Source organism: Astyanax mexicanus, chromosome 9 (assembly GCF_023375975.1).
Source record: "Astyanax mexicanus isolate ESR-SI-001 chromosome 9, AstMex3_surface, whole genome shotgun sequence".
Taxonomy (NCBI): domain Eukaryota; kingdom Metazoa; phylum Chordata; class Actinopteri; order Characiformes; family Acestrorhamphidae; genus Astyanax; species Astyanax mexicanus.
The window spans coordinates 38348896-38371874 of NC_064416.1; the positions used below are offsets into that span (position 1 = coordinate 38348896).

Genomic DNA, 22979 nt, shown 5'->3' on the forward strand with positions numbered 1-22979 from the left:
CCCCTTCAGGATTTTCAAGTAGAGAGCAAAATTCAAGGTTTCATCTATTATAGCATGTTGTCCAGGCCCTGAAGCAGCAAAGCAGTTCAGTATGATGACTTTTTTTCTGAAATTATGTGTTAATTTACACCAGAAATAATGTGACACACATCTTTCAGAAAGTTCCACTTTTTTTCTCGTCAGCCAACTGAATATTTGACCAAAGTCCTGGAGATCATCAAGATGTATGTTGGCAAATGTAAAATTTGCCTTTGTTTTCTTTTTGTCAACAATGTTTTTTTGCCTTGGAACCCCCCCCCCCCCCCCCCCATAGATACCATTCTCAACCAATCTCTATCTTAATATTGAATCATTAATACTGACCTTAACTGAGGCAAGTGAGATCTGCAGTTCTTTATATGTTGTTCTGGGCTCTTTTGGGACCTTCTGGATGAGTTGTCCATGCCCTTTTAGAGTAATTTAGGTAGAAATTGATTTCTTTGCAATTGATTTGGATTGCATTTTTTCCTAAGTAAGTAAAATCATCATTTTTTTACTCAAGTTATCTTTGTCTAATATAAAAGTTTTTTTGCATAGTCTTATAAGTGTGTTATATATAAGTAAAAACATAAGTGTGCTTTAAAAAAAAGCAATAAAACAATAATCTGTAAGGGAGCAAATACTTTTTCATTACACTGTAGTTTTCTTAATTATTTAACTTTTACTGAAATAATTTATTTAACTTAATTATTTAAATTATTTAATTACTTAATTGCCCTAATAGTCCATCAAACAGCACTGATTCCATGGTGCAATTCTGAGAATCTGTTTAGTAATATTTATTTAATAAATACAAGATTAAAAGGCAAAAGCAGAGTGAGCACACAGTTGGTTAGCTCAAATTAGTAGACGGTCAGAACTAAACAGAACTAAGATGTGAGCTGAATTATATGTGCTGAAACCCTAAATGCTGAATTACCTCTTATTTAAACCTGGATTAATTAATGTCATGCTGTGTCTTGGCTGTGAACCACTTCTCCAATTATTCCCTGTACAGTAGAGAAAATAAAAGCAGGATCTTTATTTTTAGGGATTTTTAATACTTTACATTTCAGAAGAAAGAAACAAGAAATGATCGAGCAGGCGTCCCAATACTTTTGGCCATATCATTGCACATCAAAGAATAGTTTCCGAGACAGTCATGCTAGCTGTCATGGTATGTGCCACTGCTCAGACCTGACTTGAACAGACTCTGAACTGAATACAACTAACAGTGAGTGAAGTCTATGGTAAAAGCAGTTAGCGTGTCAAATCCATCTTTTTACACTCACTGTTAGCAGTGTGGCCCCATTGTTTGGTTAGGTATTCTATTCCGTATGCATGACTGCTCGGGCTGGAGGTGCTGCTCTGATCTGATGGATATCATTGGCCTCTATTACAGGTGTCCTACGTGAGGAGGAGAGCGTGCTCAGGTGAGCAGAGGCTGCTGGAGGCACGTAGTGGTTTCCAGGTAGTTGAAAAAGTTCAGAGGGTTTTTTTTTTTGGCAGAAGTGTGATGAAGTGGAGCTGCGGCTAATCCTATTAAGGCAGGCCGTCTCGGGGCACACGCAAGGGCTTTTACAGCCAGGGCCGTTCAAAAAGTTCCAATCACTGACATGCCAAAAAAATGTGGGATCCTGTCCCATGACTTTTGGAACACTAAAGAACACTAAAACACAGAAGATTTCTTTTCTTTTTTTTACATTATCAGATTATCAAATGCATTTTAATATCAGACAAAGACAGCCTAAGTAAATATTAAGAGTATTTTTTGAATAATAATTTCATGTATTAAGGGACAAAATAAATCCAAAACTACCTGGTCCCCTAAACCTAATAACTTGGTTGTGCCACCCTTGGCATTAACAACTGCAATCGAGCGTTGTTGTATGTATGGCGAATTTTTTTAATTCATCCACATTAAAGGGTTTCCAAGCATGAACAGACTGTTTAAGATCATGCTACAACACCTCTTTGACCACTTTGACAAGGTCACTTCAAAATCTTTGTGTATTCATTTATTTATTTTTAAGCCAATCAGAGGTGAACTTGTCCTGCTACAGAACCCAAGTGTGCTTGAGCTTAAAGTCATGAACTGATGGCCAGACTTTAGGATTGTCTGGTAAACAGCAGAATTCCTGTAGGTTCCATCAATTACAGCAAATTGTTCAGGTCCTAAAGCAGCAAAGCAACACAGAACATCACACTACCACCACCATGTTTTACTTTTAGCATGATGTTCTTTTTCTGAAATTATGTTTTAGTTTTACACCAGATGTAACAGGACACCTTCAAGAAATTTCAACGTTTTCCTCATCAGTCCAAAGAATATCAACCCAAAGTCCTGGATCATCAGTATGATTTTTGGTAAATGTGAGATGAGTCATTGTGGTTTTTTTTTGGCCAGCAGTGTTTTTTGCCTTGAAAATTTCCCATGGAGACCATTTTTACACATTCTCTACCTTATTATTGAATCACTGACCTTAACTGAGGCGGGTGAGGCCTGTCGTTCTTTAGATGTTGTTTTGGGTTCTTTTGTGACCTCTTTTAGTAAAATTGAGCTCAGCTTTCCAAAAAAATTGTTAATCACAGTTAATTCATTGGGGGGCATTAATGTTCCATCAAATCTGGCACCCACTATCAGGACTAACTCTAACTGTTTCTATAATTCACATCTAAGTATGCAACACCTAAGTATGATGAAATGGTACATGACATCTGTGGCAAATCTAGAGGAAGTTTGTGCACAAGTGTAAAAAATCAAGGTTGAACTGATTGATTGACCTTCATTTATTAAATTATTTTTATCTTTATCGTATTTGAGAAGTTGCCATAATCTGGTTTATAACATTACTCAAATAGAGCTACTTAATGTATACCAACTTTACCTGTTCACATCGCCTTGCCATGAGCATGCTGGCCAGTGTTCAACCTTACTCATAAGAAAGCCCCTCATAGATGTAAGGGGTTCCCAAGCAAGTTTGACTTCCATTCTTCTGAAAGTCTACAGTAATTTTAATTGATACTTATGTCATAAATAGTATAGAAAGGGTTCTTCAAAACTTTAATGGTGTTTAATTATTCATAGGATTCATAGGACCAAATGATCAATTTTTCTAGATTTGACTTAATATTACTCCAAAATACTACAGTAATATCACTTATAACCTTTATGATTAATAGTATAGAATGTGTTCTTCATGGATTTAATGGTGTCATTCCATAAAAGTTTGATTTGATCGTTTTATAAGACTCCACATTCTGGTTTATGGACATTTTTTGACTTGGTTTGACTTTTCATGAAATTGCTACAGTAATTTCACTTGAAATATAAACCTTGGGATTTATAAGAATTTAGTGGTGTGATTTGATAACACTGTGATTTTTATGTTTTATTGGACTCCAAGCTATATGTCTATACACAACCAAATAGGCAATTTTGCTATTTTACCATGCCAGTAATTCAGGTTCACTAATTCACTACAATAATATCATTTGAAATTAAACATCAAGATATTAGTGGTTTTGATTTTCTTATTTAATAAGAATGTGGTCTTTACATAATGTAGTGTATAAAATATAATGCATTAAACTAAAAACAGGTGTGTGTTATTTTTAATAAGAGAAAGGTCTGAAATTCCAAAATGTTACACTGCTCTCACTGTTTTGCACAGATTAATCTATTTCTTGAGCAAATATGTTATTTCTGTATTGCTTATATATTTTAACATGCTTTGCATATTTTTTTTATATGTTGTTATTATTACTATTATTATGAGGATTTTTCAGGAACATGATTTTTTTTTGCACCCCACCAGCCTTGCATTTAAGCAAATGGACAACTTGACAATAAATAAGGACAAAAAACTAAAGCAAAATGTCAGTCCTGACATTGTCAGTTTGCCTGCTCTGCAGTGCTACACATCATGACTCCAATTCCCAACATGCACCCTCACCGGACTTTCCTGTCTCTGCTGATTCACGTGACGCTACAGTATTCCAGCTCCCCCGGTTACTGATTGTTTGCACCTGGCCTGTCTTGTATAAATACCCCTCTGCTTTCTCTGTCCATTGCCGAGTATTAAATTTAGTTATCTCTTCTACAACGCATTTTATTTATGTATTGCCCATTTGAAAGACCTGTTTTTGATTCCATCTACCAATTTTAACCTTGCCCTTTGTTTCTGTTGCCTACCTATTTTTGTATTTTTGACTACTCTTTTGCCTTTGCCTTATATACTGCATTTTCAGTGTATTACCCTATTTTTTCTGACTATGCTCAGGTGTGTTGATTATACTACTCCTGTAAGCCTAGCCTCTTTATTAATAAACTGTATGTTTCTGTCTGTGTCTGTTGTTTGTCTGGCCTGATTGACACATAAAACTATATTTTAAAGAATTTGCTAGCTAATATTTTGGTATGTAGTTTTTTCACTATATTTTTTTTCTACCCAATGTTTTTCCAAAAATCTAATGTAGTTCATGAGCCCAGTACATGTGTTGTGAGCTACAATGCTAATGTTGTTAGCATTTCAAAATGACCATGTTCGCAGTTAGCAGTGTGTGTGCCAGTGTTAAAAATCATAATTCAGGTTATGAGAGAGTAGTAAACAGCATGTGTGCGTGATGTTTGCGTGTTTGTGGCTGAGTGCAGTGCTGGGTAAAGGGTTTGAAGTCTTCCGTTTGAAGTGCGGATTGAGAAAATGAGTTTTCTGCACGCCATCTGAAGCAGGAAGTCCCTGATGTGGGAACAGCTCTGAGGTGTGCTAGACTTTTGCCTACCTGTAATTACTCAGGTGTGTGTGTGTGTGTGTGTGTTTGTTTTTAGTTCAAGTTTACAGGAAGTCTTATGCAAATTATCTATTGCATTGTTTAAGATTGCATTGTTTAATCTCATAATTTAAGAATAAATTGATGAAGTTACATCTAATGCCAACAACAGAGGTGATAAAAAGAATGGGATTAGATTTGTCTATTAGATTTGTAATGCACAGTTTTGCAACTCCTGAGTATGATAAAATTGTACAATGCATCTGTAGCAAATCTACAGGAAGTTTGTCCACAAGTGTAAAAAAATCAAGATTGAACTGATTGATTGACCTTCATTGCTTAAAATATTTTTATACAACTGATGCTCTCAAACACATTAAGAGACAAGAAATTCAAGTAATTAACTCTTGACACGTTCAGCACAGCTGTTAACTAAAAGCCCGAATTCCAGGTGACTCTACCTCATAAAGCTGACTGCGAAAATCCAGCCAAGATGTGCAAAAACTGATCATCTAAGAAAGAGGTGCTACTTTAAAGAATCTAAAATATAAAACAGATTCTGGTTTGTTTAACACTTCTTTGTTTACTAAATAATTATATATATTTTTCATGGCTTGGATGACTTATAACTAATCTGCAATGCAAAACATTTTAAAATAATGAAAATTTTAATTTAAGGTGCGTACAAACTTTTGACTGGTAACATATATAAAATTTCTGGTGGCAAAAACGTAAGTAACTTTTCTAAGGAAGGATCATAAAGTTGTATAATATATGATACAAATACTAACTATAATAAAATACATTTGAAAAGCTTTAATGTTAGAGCCTACATTCTATACCTAGGTCTTTACTTATTATTAATTTTTTTTTCAATATCATAAACCAATAAACCCCCTTAGTAAACTAGAGTGTCCAAAATACTTTATCTCAGCATATAACTTTCATAATTTGCCATTCATCATATCACAGCCAACAGATCTGAACTGGGCTGCTCTGCTAATTATAAGCGTCATTGTGTTAAAAGAAATATAGTAATGCTAGGGGAAGTTTTCCCACAGTTAAGGCTAGGCAGCAGTATTCATATTTTTAGTTTTTTATTATTTTATTGTTATTGTTTGATCTCTCTTTTTTCTGCTTTTAGATTATCATTGTTCTTATTTCTCTGCATGAATTGGTTGAACATTGTTCTGAAGAATCTGCTGATTTTGACTGGAATGATGATTGATGATCCACGTTGACTCCATCTGCAGTAAGATGATGATGTAGGTGTTTGGAGCTCTGGAGGTCTGTGGGTTGACTATGACTGTTCTCACCATCCTTCTCCTTTCATTATCTGAGATTTTTCTTGTTCTGACACTTCAGATCTTAAGAAGAACTGTGCCTGTGATCTTCCATTTCCTCACTCTGTTCCTCATAGTGGAAACTGACAACTGAAATCTCTGAGCTTTTTGTATCCTTCCTCTAAACCATGATGTTGAACAATCTTTGTTTTTTAGGTTGTTTGAGAGCTGTGTTTTGAGAGACCATGCGAGCTCCGCGATAGCTCCGCGATGTGCTGGACCGTGCGAGCTCCGCAATGTGCCGGACTGTGCGAGCTCCGCGATGTGCCGGACCGTGCGAGCTCCGCGGTAGCTCCTCGATGTGCCGTACCACGCGAGCTCCGCGATAGCTCCGCGATGTGCCAGAACGAGCGAGCTTCATGATGTGCCGGACCATGCGAGCTCCGCGATGTGCCGGACCGTGCGAGCTCCACGATAGCTCCGCAATGTGCCGGACCACGCGAGCTCCGCGATAGCTCCGCGATGTGCTGGACCGTGCGAGCTCCGCAATAGCTCCGCGATGTGCCAGACCGTGCGAGCTCCGCGATGTGCTGGACCGTGCGAGCTCCGCGATAGCTCCGCATCGTGCCGGACCGTGCGAGCTCCGCGATGTGCTGCAAGTTATCTTACCTGTTCAGGAGAAAAATAGCAGCTCTGGGTCGGTCTTGTAGTCTGTTTGAGCTCTAAGTCTCCAACTTTCAACTCACTGCCAATATTCACTCTTGTTATATTCCTGCTTTGGTAACTGAGCTTTTTTGAGACATGCTGAGGTTTTTTAAGCTGTGTAGCAGCTGAGGTTTAACTGAACCAGCCCTGCTAGCTCCTTTGCTGTGCTGCGCTCACTGTACCTGCTGGCAATCTCGGGGGGTGGAACACCCTCGGGGGGTGTTGGGGAACGAGCAGCAGGCGTTCAGAGTCAGAGGACAAAACTGACACGAACTCCGGGACGGACTTTACACTTAAAGTAGGAACCTACGGGGTGAATCCCTGCTGACAAGAGCTGCCAGTACTTTCACTCAACATGTTTCTTTAATATCTGATGATACATCCTGATCATTTTATCATTTACTACTGAAAATTAGTTACATATTGGTCCTTTAACAAGATTATTCTATTCTATCCTTTGCTTTGTGTTTGGTGATGTGAGGCTTGGATGGAGCTGCTCGGCCATGGAAACCCATTCTTTGAAGTTCTCTACACTCTACTGTTCTTAAGTTGATGTGAAGCTACATGAACTTTAGAGGTCATTAGTGATTGAACTCTGCAGAACCCTTGGATGTATAAACCTGTACCCATGGAAGTGATTCAGAGTTCCGAGTTTGAGATTCTATTGGAAATTAAAAAGAAAAAAATCGTAATTCTATCAGATATTAACAAAAAACTCTGTGGCATTTAAAACGAACCATTATGTTCATGAAGGTGCTTTTCAAAGGGGTTCTTAACACTCACACTTCTCTGTTTGGCTGATGCTGTAACATAGCGTGCTGAGGGTTCATGCACCTTCACACTCGTTTGACTTGCATTCATGGTGCACGCCCAGAAGAGGAGATTCCTTCAGAGATCAGCTCTGAGGGCACATGAGTGCAGACACACACTCACTTTAGCATACCTATTGCATGCCTATGGCCCTGACCCTGACAAAGACCTTGCACGCACACACACTTAAGAATGCGCAACCACTACTTTACACAGCATAAATTACAGCATTACTCAGCAATTTACAGTTGACGTTTTCCTTTTTTTTTTTACCTAATCTTGGCGTGTTTGGTATGTCTCTAAACATCTAATATGAATGCATTCTGCATTACTTTAAGATGCACCTTTTGCCAACAGAATAGAATTCCTAGATCCTCATTGTTACATATCATGGGTTAGAGGGCAACAAGACCCCCAGAAACATTACTGTTTATTGTACTGTGTTGCACTGTATGTATTTCTGACTGTTGAGTCTAGTTGTGCACAGTTGTGTATTTATTGTGTGGAAGTTGGTATTATACTGTGTTTATTATAATGGTTTTGTTTAGTTTATTCCAGAGTCGTTCTATAAGCACAGACCATGTGTGTTTATCTAGATACTACTAGATGCATTGCCTCCAAGTAATGTTCATTTACAAATGTATTAAAGTCATGTTTAATTGTTTCATTGTATTTTTCATTTTTAATGTTTTTTGTGCTATAACTTTAGTATTAAAGACTATATTAAAGCTAGACAGGAACACATGCAGAATTATTCTGTAAATAGTGTTAAACAAACCAGAATATGTTTTATACTTTAGATTCTTCTAAGTAGCACATTCATCTCTGAGGACAGATCTGCACACTCTTGGTATTTTAATCTCAGTGTCTTCATGAGGGAGAGACACCTGGAATAGTTTTCTCAGCATCTTGAAGGAAGGAGTTCCTGGAGGTGCTGAACAATAGTTGCTGCTTTTTCTTCACACTGTGAAGCTCCAGCTCATCCCAATTAAATCACCTCAAATCACCACTTGCGCTAAACTCAAATAAATTAAGCCTGTTAATATTACTCAATTATTTTGAGTTAAGTGAACATTTGTGGCCGCATATACATGCAAACACAGAAATTATGATAACTTTTTTTTATTCAGCTCCTTTTCCATAGGCTTCTGGCACAATATATTTGCATACTGGGTGTACCCCCTATTTTCTGAAACTCACCATCAGTGTGTAGTTAAAAAAAAAAAAAGATTCTATTCATAAAGTTTCAAGAGTTCAGAAATCAATATTTGATGGAATTTATTTTATTCACAAAATATTTTTCTCAATTACTATATACTACATAGCTTTAAGTAAGAATTACATAAATAATATAACAATTTCCACTAAAATTTCTCATGCATCTTGGCATGTTCTCCTCCAACAGTCTTACACACTGCTTTTGCATAACTTTATTTTTTTATTTGGTGAAATCAAAGAAACTCGTCATTTTCAAGTTGTTTCTTTTTTTTTTTTCCAGAGCTGTATATTTCGTGTTCTGGTTAAGTTAGCGGAAATTATTATATTAATTATGTAATTCTTACTAAAACCTATGTAGTATATTTTTGTTCGTAGTATATTTGTAAGTTCACTGAACTTAAAATTGCTTAGGTAATTCCATATGTGTCCCTTAATTGTTTTCATTTTGTTAATATTAATATTCAAGAATTAAATAACGAAATCAAAAAAGTTGAATAAGAAAGTGTGTCGAAACTTTTGACTGGTACTATAGATATGAGTACCACTATAGACTGGTACTATGAGATATGAGAGAAAGAGAGAGAAAGAGAGAGAGAGAGAGAGAGAGAGAAAGAGAGTGAAATTCCTCCTCATCACCTCCTGCTCTCTTTGTTCTGTACAGTTTAAGATCCTTTGTGTGTCTCCAGCCGCTGCGTGCTGCCTTCGCGTGACTGACCGGGCAGATTTATTTGGGAGCTGTGTCGCGAGCACGGGGCCCACCCCTCCGCGCGCGCTTTCTCACGCAAATTCCACCGGTAGTACCCTGGGAGGCGGTCTGTAGGGAGAAGCGCGTGCACCACTGGTAATCCATACAAAAAAACAGTAATATATAGATAGACTGTATGGAAATGCTCCAAATGCATGTTTTTAAAATACACTGTATAATTAAAACATCCCAGTTGACATATAAACGTTGTATCAATCTTGAATCAACTTTGAATCTTCATGGATATTATGGTCAAATCAACGTTGGATTTGGTGTTGCATTTGAAAAGTGAATCAAAGTTGGTAATGCAATGTGTTTTCAACGTCGTATGTTCAGCCTTTAACAAACCATAGCTCCCCTTTGATGTAAGTGCTAACCTATAATCAGGAGAACGCTGGTTCAAATCCTGTTCATGTAGCTTGCCAGCAGCTGCCGGACCCCCGAGAGAGGACAATTGGCCTTGCTCTCTCTGGGTGGGTAGATGGTGCTCTCTCCCCACATCACTCCAAAGGGTGATGTCAATCAGCACAGGGCGTCTGTGAGCTGATGTAAAGGAACCGAGTCACTGCGCTTTCCTCTGAGCACTCTGTGATGCTACTTTGCAAAGCTCCATCAGCAGCATAAGAGGCAGTGACTGACTTCACATTTATTAAAAGAGGCATTTGCTAGTCTTCACCCTCCTGGTGTTGGGGCATCAGTAGTAGGGAGTCCTAATGAGTGGATTGGTTAATTGGTAATTAGAAAGAAAATGGAAACAAAATAGAAATAAAATTAGAAATAAAAAAAGAAACTACCAAACTGATTTAACAGTGAAACAAATAAAACATGAACACCCCCCCCCCCCCCCCCCCCAGAATTGGTACCATGCAACCGTTTTTTTTTTTAATTGTATGGTAATGAAATGTAAAATGATATTTCTAAAGACAGAGGGTTGAGGACATTATGTTGATTCAACCTTAAAAATTCAGCATTTGCACAACCATTTAACATTAAATGTTGTATTTTAACCATATTTCAATGTTGGTCGGTTGTGTGCCAGCTGGGATAGAACTGCATCTCACATTCATAGAAATAAATGCCCAAACATATTTGTATGTAAGGCATATGTTACCAAGGGTACTTTCAGGTTAGTACGACCCATAACTCAAAGCGAATTTGGCTCCAAATCAAACACCAGTTCTAAATCTATTGTTTTGGTAGCAGCTCTTCTTTTAATGTGACTATTAAAAAAACTATCTAACTTTAAACAACTTTTATTTAACATTGCCTAATAGGTTTGTGTTAAAATTCTAACGTTAAATCAACGTTCATTTAAAGATTTTATAATAATAATATTTCTGTTATATAAATCTCATTTATACACAGCAGGAACACAGCATAAGAATATAATACAAACAATATACATATTTAATGAAAGTAATGTTAAATTAACCTAAAATTGATGTGCACAAATAAATAAATTCTGACATCGGAGATTAACATTGTTGATCTCAATGCAACAGCGATGGAAAATCGTGTGTGTGTGTGTGTGTAAACTAAACTCGGGTAACCCCAGCCTCCAGTACAGGCATCCTCACGCGCAGGCTCCTGGCTTCGCGCTCCCGCGCTCTCACGCAACCTGGCCAATGTTTAACCCGCGCGCTTCAGCTGCACGCACGCGACAGACAGGTAACCAGTAATGCTTCCCACGAACATCAACAGACTGACTGACTTCTGTACTGTTACAGACTACAGAAACAAAAAAAAAGCAGAAAAAAGAAAGAAAAGAAAAATAAAGAAAAAAAAAACCAAGAATGAAACAGAAACGAATAAAAAAAAGAAAAATTATATAATATAACATAATTATAATACGCCACAGAAAATAATACAAACACTATATACATATTTAGCATAAGTAATGTTTAATCAAATTAAGCACTTAAATATCTATTTCTTTGATTTTACCAAATTGAAAACCTCTGGGATATAATGATCACAAGCCAACAAACCAAGCTGTACTGCTTGAATTTTTACACCAGGAGTGGCATAAAGTTATGCAAAAGCAGTGTGCAAGACTGGTGGAGGAGAACATGCCAAGATGCAATAAAACAGTTAAAAAGCAGGGTTATTCCACCAAATATTGGTTTCAAAACTCTTAAAACTTTATAAATATGAATTAGTTTTCTTTCATTTTTCATTTTCATTATTTGAGGTCTGAAAGCTCTGCATTTTTGTTATTTCAGCCATTGCTCATTTTCTGAAAATAAATGCTCTAAATGATAATATTTTTATTTGGAATTTTGGAGAAATGTTGTCCGTACTTTATAGAATAAAACAACAATGTTTGTTTTACTCAGAGAAAGTGGTCTTAGGGTTTGGGACTCCAACAAACCACAGTGAGAGCTGCAATTTACAACAGGAGAAAAGCCGAATTATTTCAAAAAGGGCATGGAGAACTCATCCAGGAGGTCACAAAAGAACCCAGAACAATATTTAAAGAACTGCAGATCTTACTCAGCTCAGTTAAGGTCAGTGTTGATAACTCAATAATGAGAAAGAGAATGGTGGAAAATGAAGTTCCAAGGCGAAAAATGTTGTCCGTACCAAAAAAAGTCCATCTATTAAAATGTGTCTGATAATCTGAAAAATAAGCATGATTAAAAAAGCAAAAACAAAAGAAATCTGTAGGGGAAAATACTTTTTCACAGCACTGTATACAAACATGCATACATTTAAAATACACACAGTGCAGTCAGGGAGCTTATGCATTTGTTATTTTATTAAACATGGCTCTCCTCTGTAGGCTGTATTCTGATCTTTTTTGGAGGTGAGGTCGCTTGTTACTGTTTTACAGAAATGTACACACACACACACACACACACACACACTGAGCCCAAGCGTTTCACACGCGATTATCTATCCTGTGTGTGGTGGATGGAGCAGGTGAGAGAGCGTAACTCTTACCCTATTACCTAAAAGCACTGTTATGGTGGTAACTGGAGGCACAACCAATCGCGTGAGGGGCCGCTATATAAAATAGGAAGGCCTTCCAATTCTGCTACGATTCATCCGTGCCCAACAAACTGATTCAGCACCCCCAAACACCAGAGAATATCAGCCTGAACATTGCTGCTGGAGGTAAGATCAGAATTAATCACTAAGACAATTACTTGCGTTTGTCTGTAAACAGCTATGCAATGCCATAGTACAGTATAGTGTAGTATAGTGTAGTATAGTATAGTATAGTATAGTATATATGCTTTTTATTGCAGTCTTTAGTGGTAAGGTCCAGAGTGCAATAAATACATGTCTAAATAATCACCAGTGCTGTTTTGGGAAACTTTTAAGAAAAAAAAAATTGTAAAAGAAAATGTTTCTTGAAGCGTCCTTAAAGCACAATAAAGGGGTTCCTCCAGAATTGCAAATAGATGGACCCCCAAAAGTTTCTTGAGAAAAAGAACCCTCCTCTAAGTGATCTTACACTATCTTCAATTAAGAACATCTTCAACAATTTAATTGATTAATGGTTGAGACATTTGAAGCCCCAAGACACTTTGAAAGAAACACTTGGAGCCTTTAAAACAACATGAGACTGTGTACTGCTAATAAGACTCTCAGCTCCTTTGGGGCTTTTTCACTGCATGATACCCATACTACTAGACTTAAGTTACTTTTTCATACATACTTTTAACAATGATACCTTAATTAACTTTTAGGGGTTCTTCTATTTGAAACTGTGGTGCAACCCCTTAAGGTGCTTTGAAAAAGGTTTTTATAAAAAAGGTTCCTTAATGCATTAACATTTAGCGATTTCTCTAGAATTCCAAACTGAAGAACCTCCAAAGGTTCATCAAGGGTCATGCATTTTTCACACTAGACGTTCCTTAACTGTTGGAACCAATAGTATTGGTTAAAAAAATGTCAACATTTTTAAAAACACATTACTGATTTTTAATTATTAATTAACATGTAAAGATTGGTGGCAGATACTGGCTCACTTAGTGTTGTGTTTAAACCCACCCACTAGATAGCAGTTGTTAGACTCCACTGTTCTGATTACATAATAAGTATTTTTTCTTTGTATTCATGTAATTTTATAATTATGATATTATGATATGTATTTTTATAATATGACAATTTCTGTTCTAAAAATTGGTTTGAACAGCTAAAATATATTTCCTTATTTACAGTATCACAATATATTGCAATATATTGAATCCTAACCTCTGTATCATGATTATGCATTGCATTACAAGTTCTTGCCTGTACAGCCCTAGTGTTAAATGAAATGACTGGGAGATCTTCTAACATTTAACCCAGCATCCATTCAAGATATGAATCTTGTGGTTTTTGTCAGAGTATTTATTTTATCAGCGATTCATAATATGTAGTTGAAATGGTAATTTGACCTTCAGGTTACAGTATTTTGGTCTCACTGCAATGACAATGATGGAAGGCTGTGTGTTGGCTTTTTATTTAATTTCAGGCCTACATGGTGTTAGGAGTCTTGCCCAATGTAGCACAGCATAGTCACCCAGACTGGGAACTGAACCCCAGTCTCCCACACAATAGGGTAGCTAACTAGCAGGTAGTGGTGTTATGCACTGTGACACACCAGCCACACTAATTGCCATGATGGCCACCAAATGAACTGATTTATCTATAAATACTTTACTTTCCATGTCTTTGCTCTGTATTTGATGCTGTCTTTCGCCTTTTATTGATTATTCGGTGGCATTTACTGGTATCACTTTCTTTTCAGTTTCTTACTGACAGCAAGAAGAAAGCAGAAGAAAACATGTCGCTGAGAGTCTTGCCCTTCTTCGACTCCATCTCCATCTCGGAGGGCCTGGTGGCCATGGTGACGATCTGCATAGTGTATATCCTGCTTCAAAAGAGTCGAGTAAAGATCCCTGAGGGTCTTAAGCAGCTTCCAGGTCCACATTCCCTTCCCATCATTGGGAATTTGATGGAACTTGGGTGGAACCCCCACCTCAGCCTGACCACCATGAGCGAGCGCTTTGGCCACGTCTTTAAGATCCATATAGGGAGTCGACCCGTGGTGGTGCTGAGCGGCAGTGAAACTGTGCGGCAGGCACTCATCAAGCAGGGAGATGAGTTTGCTGGACGGCCAGATCTGTACAGGTGAAAACAAATAAGTATTTTAGTTAATACAATGATGCATTTTATATCAGATCGAAAATGAAAGACATTAAATGAGTTGTATGTTTGCAGTTTCCAATACATCAATGATGGCCAAAGCCTGGCCTTCAGCACAGATCAGGCTGGGGTGTGGCGCCATCGCCGTAAGCTGGCCCAGAATGCCCTGCGCTCTTTCGCTACCCTGAAAGGCCAAACCCCTGAATATTCCTGTGCCCTGGAGGAGCACATCAGCAAAGAGGGGCTGTACCTGGTGGAGAGACTGCGCAAAGTGACGAAGGCCGACGGCTGCTTCGACCCCTTCCGCCACATTGTGGTGTCTGTGGCCAACGTCATCTGTGGCATGTGCTTCGGCCGGCGCTACAGCCACGACCACGAGGAGCTAGTGAGTCTGGTGAACCTGAGCGACGAGTTCGGACAGGTGGTCAGTAGCGGCAACCCTGCTGATTTCATCCCTTTCCTCCGCCTCCTGCCAAGCAAGACCATGAAGAAGTTTGTGGACATCAACAATCGCTTTAACAAGTTTGTGCAGAGGATTCTCAGAGAGCATTACGAGACTTACGATAAGGTTTGTTCATCTTAAGTCTTTGCGGTGTGCATACAGTTTGTACCTTGTTGAAAACAGCACAGCTCTTGACCATGCCTTTGAATCAGCAAGTAAAATCCATGATGTTCATGTTGTCTATGTCCTGAATCACTTTTTCAGAACAACATCCGTGATATCACAGACTCCCTCATTGATCACTGTGAAGACAGGAAGCTGGACGAGAACTCCAATGTCCAGGTATCTGACGAGAAGATAGTGGGGATAGTGAATGACCTTTTTGGTGCTGGTGAGTGCATTTTAATTTTCTATTTTTAATATATTTCAATTAAGGAACAATTTATATTCACTATATTTTTTAATTATTGGCATGTATATTAATATATTATAATTTGGTCCATTCCACACAATGAGAAAAAAATGGATCTGTTCAATTGGTCCTTTCCACATCATTGAATATCAGCTTTGGTCACAACAGACATTATTGTAATTTTATATTAATTCATTTCGATAGTAGATTCCAGGTATATAACCTTTAACAGAATAGAATGGACCAATTCTATTGGTTCTTTCCACACCATGTACTATACATTTTTACCAGATCTCATAATGTAACAAATGTCTATTTGCTTCCATTTTCCAATAATTAGAAAGTTAAATTTAACTGTGGCATTTGGCTAATGTTTTATTATGGATGCTGGACAAAAATCTTTTATATTGACTTTCAATTAAACTGAATAACGTTTTTTCCTTCTCTTTTAAAGTTGTCATTTTTGATGTTTTTTTTTCCCGGCAGTGAATATATTGATTTGTATATTTCTTGTTATAGGCTTTCATTCGCACATCTTAACTCTTATCACTATATCTTTCCAGGTTTCGACACCATCAGCACTGCTTTGTCGTGGTCTGTGATGTATCTGGTGGCCTATCCAAAGATTCACGAGAAACTTTATCAGGAGATGAGTAAGCACAGTTTATATTTAAAATATAAAGTCAGTAACGGGACACTAGATAAACAAAACACACAGTGGGAAAAGATTAGAGAAAAAGAAAAAAAAAAAAAAATATATATATATATATATATATATATATATATATATATATAATCAGACATATATATATATATATATATATATATATATATATACTGTATATATATATATCATTCTAGTCATGATGAAAGTGTGAATGTGCTGTGTGTAAGTGTGTAAATGCTGCAGTAGAGAATTTTACTACAAACAAAGGCTTTGTAAATTCACAATTTTTTTAATCCATTTGCAAAGCTCAGTTTTTTCCATTCCTGTATGCTGATAATGAATAAAATGTTTGCTAAAAACCACCCCTCTTTTAAAAAATACTATTTTTTTTCCCTTTTAAATCATTTATTTTCCTTAAAGGCCCTGAAAATGCAAAATTCAGTATACAGGATTTTGCACCATTTCCACATACCGTATTTTACAGACTAAGACAGAATAAGGAACACCATATTATGAGGTGCATTTTAAGTCACATAGTAAGGAACCAATGTGTCGCCATGCCTCTCTTCTAATAGAAAAGCTGGGGGATGCACCTAAGCAAACAAAACTGTAATTCTTAAAAAAAAAAAAAACTTTTTAATTAAAATCAGCTGAGCACTGGATGTTAATCTACACAGATTAATCTCCTGAAAACTGTTTATTTGTGTAAGTAAAGCACTTGCGTTTATTTATAGTAAGCTTAGATGTTCCATATTTTCAACAGCGAGGTTAGCAGCAACACTAGCCACGGTTAGCAGCGCTTAGCACTAGTAAATGCCACCCGACAGCTTTACACTGAGGAAACCTGAGTGTTCCGGTAACCCAGGGCACCATCAGCTAGCGGTCGTGGCATGTAGCTCATTTTAACACAACAAACACCCAAGATCTAGCGCTGCGGTTAGCGGCTAATGCTAATACAGTTCCAGTCTCGGTGCTGGAGAACTAAACTTAAACTCCTGAAACACTGTACTTCAGCAGAGTGTCTTTACTGCTCCTTACAACCTGACGGGTAGAATTCATACATAAGGTGCACCATATATGTATAGCTTAATCAGTAATACATTACAGTTTGGTACATACGGAAAATTAAAATTAGTAACATCAAGATGAAGATGAATCCTAATCGAGTGCTGCTCTTCTTTCTTCAGTGGAGAAGATTGGAACAGGTCGTACACCTCAGCTTTCAGACAAAACCAACCTGCCCTATCTGGACTGTTTCATAACAGAGGTCTTCCGCCACTCCTCCTTCTTGCCTTTCACCATCCCCCACTGGTGGGTCATATGTTTACTTACAGAACTTCCAATTTATATACTGTATATTTGCTGATATTCTCTGTATCATGGAATTATTAATTCAAATATGCTTTATTTCTTTTCACAGCACCTCGAAAGACACATCGCTCAATGGATACTTCATTCCCAAAGATACGTGCGTGTTCATCAACCAATGGCAGATTAACCATGACCCGTAAGTAGCTCTTTGCTTCATTAGTATTTTAGCTCCTTTTTATAATTTGTGAAACAACAATGCTGTCCTAAATATATTTACAAAAGAAAAAAAAAAAAACATTTCAGTAAGCAAAGGACCTTATAAGCAGGCAACAGTGTCAAGCTTTACCAAATAAAGCTAGCTAGCTAGTGCTCCAACACACATAGTTAAAAATAATATCAAGTATTGTTACTCCTACACCAAATAACCAGATAACACATGTGAAAACTGTTTATTTTTTGCTAATGATACACTTACTACATTAGGAAGGTGCTCCACTCTATCATTTCTCTCTCCCAGTCCACTGTAGCTAGCGTTAGCCATGTAGCTAGCAGAGCAGTACCACGGGAATGCCGCAAAGAGACAATAAACACCAGGTTAAAGTTCATTAATACAGTCTACTCGAATAAATGAAAGGTAATAAAGCTTTTAACTGCACTTTTGACGCTTGGTATCAGTTACTACATCTTCAGAGACACAGACCGACTGCTTAACTCTTGAAAGATACAAGCTGAAAAAGGCTAGGTTAGCATTAGCACACTGAGGTAATAACTGACCATTAATATGTGCCTGCTAGGCTGAAAGACTGGCTGCTATTCTCTGTACATTTCAACTATAGATATATTATATAACTTACTGTAACTTATGGAGGATGTAAATGTGTCCTTCTGTATTATAATAAAAACTAGTATCTGAGTTATAAATAATAGAAAAATTGTCACAATCAAATTCTTGTTTAAATTGCAGGAAAGAAATCCTGCTCTAAAATTACTGACCTGTGACTCACAGTGTAGAATTCACCTTTCACTGAATTTGAACCATGACGCTTTGCAGATCTAGAGAAGGATGCTGTAAACGTATTCTACAGCAAGAATAGGTTCATTATACATTGGTCATGCTGTGAAAACTACAGAATTATGTATATTACAGTGGTGCTTGGGAGTTTGTGAAATTGTAATTTTTTTCTATATTTCTGCATGAGTATGATTTAAAACATCATTAGAATTTCAGAGCTAACCCAACTAAACAAATGAGACATGGTCATTTATTAATTGAGGAAAATGTTCCAATAGTAAACACAGCTCTGGAAAAAAATAGAAGACCTTCAGTATTTAAATCAGTTTCTCTGATTTTGCTATGTATATGTTTGAGTAAATAAACATTGTTGTTTTATTTTATAAACATTTCTCCCAAAATTCCATTTTCTTTTTATTTGGATTTTTTTTTGCAGAAAATGAAGAAATCAATATTTGGTGGAATAACTCACAGTTTCCATGCATCTTGGCATGTTCTCCTCCACCAGTCTTACACACTGCTTTTGGATAACTTTTAATCAATGGGATGACAATCAGGTGTGAGTGGGCGTAGCCTGTTTTATTTAAATAACAGGGATCTAGCAAAGTCTGTTCTTTACCACACTTTTGTGGAAGTGTATCGTGGCATGAACATGACCTTTGAAAAATAATTGTTGATGCTCATCAGGCTGGAAAGGGTTATAAATCTCTAAAGGGTTTGGACTCCACCAGTCCACAGTTAGATTACAGTCAGACAGATTACAGTGCACAAATGGAGGAAATTCAAGATCATTGTAACCTTCCCCTAGTTTGGTAGTCCAACAAAGATTACTCCAAGAGCAAGGTGTGTAATAGTTCACAATGTCTCAAAGGACCTTAAGGTAAAATCTAAGCAACAGAAGGCCTCTCTCTCAAATTGGCTAGTGTTAATGTTCATGAGTCCACTATCAGGAGATAACTGAACAACAATTGTGTGCATGACCGGTTTGCAAGGAAAAAGTCAGTGCTCTTCAAAAAGATCATTGTTGCTCATCTGCAGTTTGCTAAAGATCATTTGAAATATCCAATAGGTGATTGGAAGAAAGTTGTGGACAGATGAGACCAAAAAAGTCAATTTTAGTTTAAATGAAAAGTGCTATGTTTGGAGGACGGAAAACATTTTCTCCCACCTGTGAAACATGGTGCTGGTAGCATCATGGTTTGGGCCTGTTTTGTTGCATTAGGGCTAGAATGGCTTGCCTTCATTGTTAGAACAGTGAATACTGAATTATATTAGAGAATTCTAATGTCAGGACATCTGTTCATGTACTGAATCTCAAGAGAAGGTGGGTCATGCAGCAAGACAACGACCCTAAGCACACAGGTCGCTCTATCAAAGAATGGATCAAAAAGAATAAAGTTAATGTTTTGGAATGGCCAAGTGAAAGTCCTGGCCTTAATCTAAAGGAAATGTTGTGGAGGGACCTGAAGCGAGCAGTTTATGTGAGGACACCCTTCAACATCCCAGAGTTAAAGCTGTTTTGTACAGAGGAATGGACTAAAATTCCTCCAAGCAGGTTACCGGAAACATTTTTTAGTTGCAGTAATTACAGCAAAGGGGGGAAAACCAGATACTGAAAGCAAAGGTTTACATACTTTTTGCCACTCACATAGCGTTAGGGTGGAGTTGAATAGATAATATAGTTCAAGTTTTAGGTTTGGATGCCAATGGTCTAGAGCAACAGTACTAAAGACACAGTGGTCTCTATAGCAATTCTAATTCCATACCTCATTATTTGCTTTCTCTCTGCAGAGATCAGTGGAAAGAACCCTCCATGTTCAACCCAGACCGCTTCCTGAGTGAAGACGGTGTCGAGATCAACAAAACCGAAGCTGAGAAGGTCATGGTGTTCGGTCTGGGAAAGCGGCGCTGCATCGGCGAATACATCGGCCGCTCTGAAGTCTTCCTCTTCCTCACCATCCTCATCCAGAGACTAAAGTTCAGCAGCTTGCCAGGAGAGATGCCAGATATGACCCCCATATACGGCCTCACCATGAAGCACAATCGCTGCATGCTGACCGTCGCTCCGCGGCCAGGCTTTGAGGAGTTCTGCTCAGAGAGTCTGCACTGAGCCAGCTAACGGCCGGTGGCTGAATTTATCCAGCTACAAATAAACCATTTGGCCATTTGAGCTTGTGAAAACCTACAGCTTAAGCTAGCTAGTTGTCTGATAAAGTAACCAGTTTGAGGAGGTATTATATTGGTTGTTTCAATACTTGCCTACTTCTAAAAAAACATCTGTTAACATAATTAACCACAGTGTGTATAAAATCAACTCAAACTACACAGATATCTCAAACACTTAAAATAAATAAATGTTCATTGTGCTAATACCCCTGTAATCCTTCTTAAGACTGCTTGTATGATGGCTCCCAGAAGTTATTTTCAGTGTTTTAAAACACATGGAGTCCCAAACAGTATAAAAAAATTGTTATGTTGACTTTACTCAAATGTATATGCAAAGTTACTAAACATACTAAACATAAAACACACAAAATATTTGGATGTATTTATTAGTTTAATTAAGCTTAAAGTTTAAAAGGTATAATTTAAGGTAAAATATTCTCATTACAATGAACAAAGATTACTGGGCTCAAGTCTTGCTAACTTTACTCAGATTTATATGCATTTTTTTAAACAAAAAAACCCCCCACAAACTTATGGGCTGTACTTTCTGTTTTAAATAAGCAAAGAAAGTTCACAAATCATTATTTTACATAAAATAGCACAGTTTATTGGGCTCAATAACCATTTTACAGTGTAGGTAAAATCCCTCTAGAGCAGGGTTGTCCAAACTTTTTTTGTTGGGGTCCAGAAGGAGAAATATATTTGAAGTCACGGGCCACAGACTCTGTAATAAAACAAATAATGAAATATACCACTTTAAATAATACATTTTTTCCTGATTATTTCATTTACACACCATTTTACTTGACTTACTATATTGATCTTTGACAGTGTTGTGTAAACTAAGATTTTTCAAATTGATGTTTAATTTCATGATGTCTCTTAATATTAAACTCCTTAATTACGGCAACTTTTAGACTCTTTGGCCCGTTTTTCTGCGCTAGAAATGCGAACTCTCTCCGCTTTTAGACTCTTTGGCCCATTTTTCTGCGCTAGAAATGCGCACTCTCTCCGCTTTTACACACTTTTACCCCCGTTACTGAACAGATAAAAATGCAGAATGTATTTATTAAGTTGCTATAAGATCTGGGCTGTAATGCAGTAACAGGTCTAAGATTAAAGAAAAATTGAATTGGTGAAATGGAGACAATGTAATATGGTGTAAAATTTAAAGGTATGAAATGGTGCTGGAGGTGCATCCTTTCTATTATTCATTTAATCAATCATTTAATAAATTAATTAATTCAATCAAATTGTATATATCTGTATAATTGTGGTGTGAAACTGACAACAATGCAAATGTACTTAAAACAATTTAAGTGAGTTCTAGCTTGGTACGTTTCTATACAGAGAAGAATTTAATATAAACCAATCTGACTTATATTCATAGTATTTCTCTACTTTTATTGTACTTGTTTGATTGTGATACAAACCTTTTTCTTTCACAGTCTAAAATCTTTCTATGTTGTGGACAAAATCTCTTGCATGGACCAATAATAATAAACCCCTTTTTTCTCCAGCATGCATGACTTCCCATTATTGCAGATATAGAATATTTATAGCCAAAATTGGTGACGCACTGCACATGGATGATACCTCATAATGATGAGTCAAATAGCATGAGTTATTCATGTGTACAGAGATTGTGGAAGAAAATACACGTGACAGTTCTTTACATATAGTCTCCACATTTTTTTGTGTCTGGATGTACTTTTTTTTTTTTTTTTTTTTTTTTACAAATATGGCTTTTTAAAAAAGTATATGAGACATAGACATGATTACCAGTTAGAAGGGATACCCGATGGAGAAGTTGAGCCATGTTGGTAACAACTGAAATCTGGCTAATCTTAAAAAAACAGCTGTAAAACAAACAATGCGACATGTATCAGTTAAGGGGAGACACACTAGAGCCCCCTACAGTTCCAGCCCAGTCCAGTGTTTCAGAATTTAACAGTGATGTCATTATCAGAATACTGCACTTTGCGGCTCTTTTTAAATCTGTCGACTATTTATCATCTGAAGAAGAGTTCAGACTACACATGCATCTTATTTTCCAGCGTACTCACTTATTATCTTCACTTGCATGCATTTTAGCTAATTAAAATTAGAATTTTAACAAAACATATTTCACATAAAGTTCAAGCTGTGTTGAATATGATCTTTTCTATTATATTTCAAAGACATATTTTGATTTTGTAATTTGTTCTAATTACTTTGATGTTTTACCACAAAAACGATGATGGTTTAAACTTTGCCTCAGATAGGTGTAAAGACCGTGAGA

At 36.9% G+C, this 22979-nt stretch overlaps 1 protein-coding gene across 1 annotated transcript; it reads left to right on the top strand.

Moving 5' to 3' along the window:
- Positions 1 to 12454: 12454 nt before the first annotated feature.
- On the top strand, positions 12455 to 22217 carry LOC103023184 (cytochrome P450 1A1). Its single transcript, XM_022679824.2, has 8 exons — positions 12455 to 12666; positions 14291 to 14673; positions 14764 to 15256; positions 15395 to 15521; positions 16106 to 16195; positions 17397 to 17520; positions 17630 to 17716; positions 20324 to 22217. Exons 2-8 carry the CDS (start codon positions 14327 to 14329, stop codon positions 20640 to 20642), a joined length of 1587 nt encoding a protein of 528 aa, XP_022535545.2. The 5' UTR covers positions 12455 to 12666; positions 14291 to 14326; the 3' UTR covers positions 20643 to 22217.
- Positions 22218 to 22979: the final 762 nt, after the last annotated feature.